Consider the following 5,701-nt stretch of genomic DNA (forward strand, 5'->3'; position numbering starts at 1 on the left):
CAACAAGGTATGTGATACTATTGAGAATCTAATTATCTACTAATTGACCTCTATATTTATACTATCTAACATATTTCAAACTTTTCATAGATTGCCTGACACATCAAAGGCAACAAAGGCAAGACTAGAAAAGCACGAGACACACAAGCTCAGCTCTGGTGGTTTTTCGAAACTTAAAGCAAGAGTTGTAAGTATTAGTAAATGAAAAATTGTATCAATTTTTTTATATAATGTGATGGGAAATTCTAGGACTCCCTTATTTGGCTCATCAATTATAAATAGGTCAATAGAATATAATAACAGTAGTGGATTTTCATATTCAATATAAACAATTCAACAATTGAAGTCAGACTCTGCAATCTAGATTAGTGAAGATTCCTTCATTTACTAATATGACATTATTTAAAATCTCACCCTTGATGTTTCCATCTCCATAGATTTCAAACTGATCTTGGGGAGGAGCAAGCTTAGAGGGATGGGTATGATAAAAGTAAGGCCACCCAGCAATAGAATTGCAGCAGATGTAAGTGTATGGAATGTTGGATGCCTCAATTGCCCTCCTAACAACTCTCTTTTCTTTGTAAAAGCTTAGCCCTGGTTCTACTAGATTGGCTTTGTCTATATCATGCCCAAATTCCGAAGGAAGAAACCTCTACATCAAAGTTCAACAATTCTTAAGTCTATTACAGTTAACAAGCATTCATGGTAATAATGTTAGGGTCCTATGTTCTGACCTTAATAGTGCCAATTTCTTTAATGGAATCTACAATCTTAAGCTGATCTATAAGTTGACCACTGCCCACAATTGAAATAACTATATCAATGCCTTGCATGGCCTTTACCATTGAATTATGATCACTTAAATCTCCCTGCAGAACACCCTTTATAATATACATGCACATTAATAAGACCCATTATAGAACATGTAGACATTAATAAAACCCATTACAACACAAATTTTTACAACTATAATATAGCTCATGATCCCAACCAAATTAGACTCATTGATAAGGAGATCACTGACCGAACACCCCTTCTTAACATAATTTCTAAATATCCAACTTCACAACAAGATAGTCAAACATGATCATTTGTGAGATGACCGCTATCTAACAATTTAGAAAACAGTTGCAATAGTAGTTACCATAAACAAAAAAGCAAAGCTTAATCATATATTCTGAACCTATATGACCAATCAAAACAATCTACAATCTATAAAATCAATATTTGAAACAAGTACACACACTTTTCAACTGTGCCATACATATCTACCACAAAATCTTAGTTATGAACAGAGCTAGTGACATACATAGACAATGTTAACACCAGAATCTTTCAATTCATGGAGGCTTTTTTCTTTGGAAAAATCATGGGCAATGATGGGTCTAATGAGAGCATAGGAAGAATGGCCTACATTTACAGCTGCAAGAGCAACAAAGTGACCAATATAACCAGTGGCTCCAATCACTAATATTTTACTTTTCTCTTCGTTCACAAAATCCTCATATGAAGAAATCTCACAAATGGAGGCCATGGTTGAGACTGAATTTTCCTTAAATAGTTGAGAATAAAGGTAGTGATTGAAAGAATGAGGGAATGTAGCAGCACTTGCAGCCATTTTTATTTCCAAAGAGCTGAACTAACTCTTACCCAACTTAAGAATTTGGAGAAAATATGTTGGTACAAGAAAAGCATACAAACACGCAACATTTATATAGTAGATTGCTCCATCAAAACTGCTCAATTTTTCTCCTATTATATTGTGATGGATATAGATGATTTGTTGTTGATATTTTAACTACCCTCCATTGGTTGATGAAACAATGCAAGTAAAATTCACCATACCATGCAAAAATGCAGGGCTCAGAGTTCAAGAGATGCCTCACATAAGAGGATAAGAGAATTGGCTTCCAACAAGGCTATAGAGTTGTGGCTGAATGGGTACGAGCTGAAATCAGTGTGGAAGGTTCTAATAATGATGCATCTGAGCCACTGGTAAATAAGCTAAATGAAATTTATTTCAAATTGAATACTTTACCAATTAGTCTATTTGATGTTAAGTTCCAATATAAAGTGAGTAGATCTGTTTTAAGCAAGCAATGATAACAATGCGTAGGATGTTGGAATGCAGCCTGACAATCCTTCTACACAATCTATGGATGCCGAAGGTTCGCATGATGTGCATTCCAGTGGTGGAGGTATACATTTTCTATTAAATTTTTTATATGTAATTGCAATTGGTGTTTGGATTAAAGTAACATTTTGTATAGCAGCTATAGAGGATCGAGGGGTCAATGTTCATGACCATGTTGACGTTGAGTCCAGACAAAATGATGTGGTCAGATCAGGTAAAGAGCACCACAGTTATGTTATTTAAAATAATTAAATACTTGTAACAATTATAATAAATTATTTTTAATTTAACTCTTTTATTTGTTATTGCAGAGGACCCCCCTTTGCAACAGCATAGGAATTTGAGATCATCAAGAACAGAGAACAGAACAACTGATGAGGGGGGAATTGATGATGACACTGATGCTTCTCTTAGAGCTTACATAGAAAAAAGAAATAGAAAGAAAAAAAAGAAATGATTGTCATCTACATACCTTAATTGATAATGAATGAATTTTATGTCTCAATGAATTTAATTATGTGCTAATGAATGTTCATGAATTATGTGTTAATGCAGAATATTGATGAATGTTGCATGTTAATGAATCTAATGTGTTAATGAATGTTATCATGTGATATTGATTGAATGTTACATTTTATTAATGGTTGAAAGAATGAATGAATGTTAGATGTTAACGGGGAATGTAGAGTGATGTTAGGGGGAGGGGGGTGGGGCCAAATGAGCTTCCACCTTCACGTGGTTAGCCTTGTTTAGTAGAGAATATTAAACTATTCTCGAAAAAAAGTGAAGCTCAATAAGATACTAACAATAGGTAGAAACAAGAAGCAATAGCAAGCTCCTTCTAGAACATAACTCTTACCAATTATTTCTATCTTCCCCACACTAGGAATCTCCATCATATTCTCATATGCCTACAACAAAATTAGAATAACTAACAAAAAATAACTCATATTTTCATACTTCTCCATGCTTGGAATATAATCACCTTGTTTAGCCTTCGCTTGGCTCTTCATCTCCATTGTCTTCTCATCCTTCTCTTTGCACCTTGAGACCTCTACTGCTATCTGCAACATGTCTTCACACCCTTGCCATTTGCCTTGGTATACCAACTCCTGGTTGGTGGCTATTCTATCCGATTCAGTCATCATTGTCTTTGTGAATTTTCTTTGTCCAACTTTCAATGGACACCATATAGAACCAATCAATATTATATCTGCTTCTCCAAGCCTTGTTTCTTTGCTATTTACATTAGCATTTGTACTTTTCATCTTTGTTCCAATCATCTCCTTTCCCTCAAGCCCTTCAAGACCTAATCTTTTTCTGTCTGCATCAGCATCCTTTCTCTTTACCTCTGCTACAACCTTTTGAACCTTTTTGGTGTTAGGTTCTCCTTGCTCTTCAACACTTGATTTCTGCTCATTTGTTATTTGTCCTTCAAATGGAAAACTTGTCTTCATATCATCCTTTTCTAGGTTCTTTTCCTCAACCTCATTCTCATTAGTTGTTTGCTTCAAAGCATCATCCTTTTTGATCAAAACATCTTCCATTGCTTCACCGTGTTCCTCTTTTCTTAGGAACCTTTCCCTCTCAAAGATGCCAATGCTCGCTGACACCTTTGAAGTTGTCTTGTACTCCTCTAATGGTGTTAATACCATCTTCTCTCCATTATTTGTGAAAGTGTAGGTGTTCTTTCTAACATCATGTAGGGATCTCTTCTCAACCTACCAAGCCCTTCCTAACATTATATGACAACCACTCAAAGGTACAATGTCACACAACACAACATCATTATACGATCCAATGGTGAAGGGAACATAAGCTTGCTCCTTCACATCAACACAACATCCAATCCTTGTGCTTTGTAAGGCCTAACATGTGCTATTCTTGGTAGATTCAATTTGTTAATCATCTCAAATGAAACAAGATTTGTAAATGAACCACTTGAAACAATAACCTTTTAAAATTTCACAAATTGGAACATGAGATTGGATGGCTTGAAGCTGGGAAGCCTTTCTATCCAACAATGTTTGATCCTGTACTTCAAATTTTTAGTCATGACCAACCACTTAGTTGTTTGGGAAGACCCAGGTATGTAATTGCATTGTATTAGATATGGTTTACGTTTTTGTCGAGATTCTATTACTACAAAAATGTTGTGCAGTCTATAACTTCTAATTGTATGGTGTTTTAACATAATTTTTGTTTTAATTTGATTTAGTTAGATTGAAAAATGTCTACACAGTTACTGCTAGAAGCTCTTTCAATTTTCACCTGATGGAATGTAGAAATCTCATGTCTTCAAATGTTTAATAGAATATGTATATGAATTTTGCTCACTTTCTTTTATTGCAGGTCAATTATTCAACTAATTTTTTGGGATCGACATTTGAACTTCCATTTTCAAAGGTTAGAAAGTTAGGCTTAGAAACTCAAGTTATGTTGAACCATACCTAGACATCAATGTCTGGTTCAAATAATAGTAAATCTAAACCGGAATCTCAATCTAAGAGAAGCTCTAAGGTATTCTTTTGGTCAATAAATAAGTTATGTTCTTGAATTGTGTTCATCATTGAGGTTGTACTGAGATTTGAAATGATCTATTGTTTTAAGTTCTTTCTATCAAGCTTTTGATTTTTCTCTCCAATTCATGTCTTTTTGGATTTTGGATTTTTTGGACTTTGGTTATGGTAGTTTTTATAACCTTGTGAGTAAAGGAAAAAATAATTGGTTCTAGTTTTTAGGATTGTAACAAGTCCAAGCAGGTCTTGTGTCATTTGTTGCTGGTTGTTGATACTAGTTTAAGAGCATAGGATGGTTTAATGTAACCTTGATCTTATATTTGATATGGCTCATTAGATCTACTTCCTATTTCCTTTTTATTTTCTCCATCCCTTGATTTTAACATTGTGTCAACAAAAATTAATGGATTAATCTGTGTTGTGGTTCTGATGTCATTTTCAATTTATCAATTCTCTTTTAGGTCATATGTATAAATTATTAATGTTATATTTGTGTAGGTATTGTTGTATGGTGGACAAGTGACCTCATTGAAGAGTGAAAATGGAGAAGAGTTACTTTTCATGAGTAGTAAGGTGACTGTGACATCACTAATGAATTCATTATTTATTCCTTAGTTACTAATTAAGAAACTTGTAACTTTATAAAACTTGACAAACCCAAATTTGACTTGGACTCAACTCAACAAAATTTCCAAACATAAAAAAAGCACATTTAAAAACATTTATAAAACTGATATCAGAGAGAAAATAAGTGGTTTTTCGTTCATTCACAAACAATAAAGAAGCTTAATACAATCACAGTGTTATATGATAAAAAATTGCAATTACAATTAATATTTTACAAATTTCTTCTATGAGTAGAACTTCTTAGTGGCTGTGTGGGTGCTCTTGAAGTTGATGATATTGATTCAACTTGAGAAAAATTATCTCTTTAATAGGCATATTGTAGGAAGCTACATCCATTCACATACCTTCTACCTTCTTATGTGGTTATACCTTCTGCCCATTCTGCTACTTCTTTATTAATTTTAGTTTTACCTTCCTTAAA

At 33.7% G+C, this 5,701-nt stretch overlaps 1 protein-coding gene across 1 annotated transcript; it reads right to left on the reverse strand.

Moving 5' to 3' along the window:
• Positions 1-314: 314 nt before the first annotated feature.
• On the reverse strand, positions 315-1,618 carry LOC149549880 (leucoanthocyanidin reductase-like). Its single transcript, XM_089794976.1, has 3 exons — positions 1,310-1,618; positions 735-869; positions 315-652 (listed from the first exon to the last, which is right to left on the reverse strand). Exons 1-3 carry the CDS (start codon positions 1,616-1,618, stop codon positions 347-349), a joined length of 750 nt encoding a protein of 249 aa, XP_089651102.1. The 3' UTR covers positions 315-346.
• Between the last annotated feature and the right edge of the window lie 4,083 nt (positions 1,619-5,701).

This window comes from Cupressus sempervirens, chromosome 7, assembly GCF_028749045.1.
Source record: "Cupressus sempervirens isolate cs-2001-9-10 chromosome 7, ASM2874904v1, whole genome shotgun sequence".
Classification (NCBI taxonomy): domain Eukaryota; kingdom Viridiplantae; phylum Streptophyta; class Pinopsida; order Cupressales; family Cupressaceae; genus Cupressus; species Cupressus sempervirens.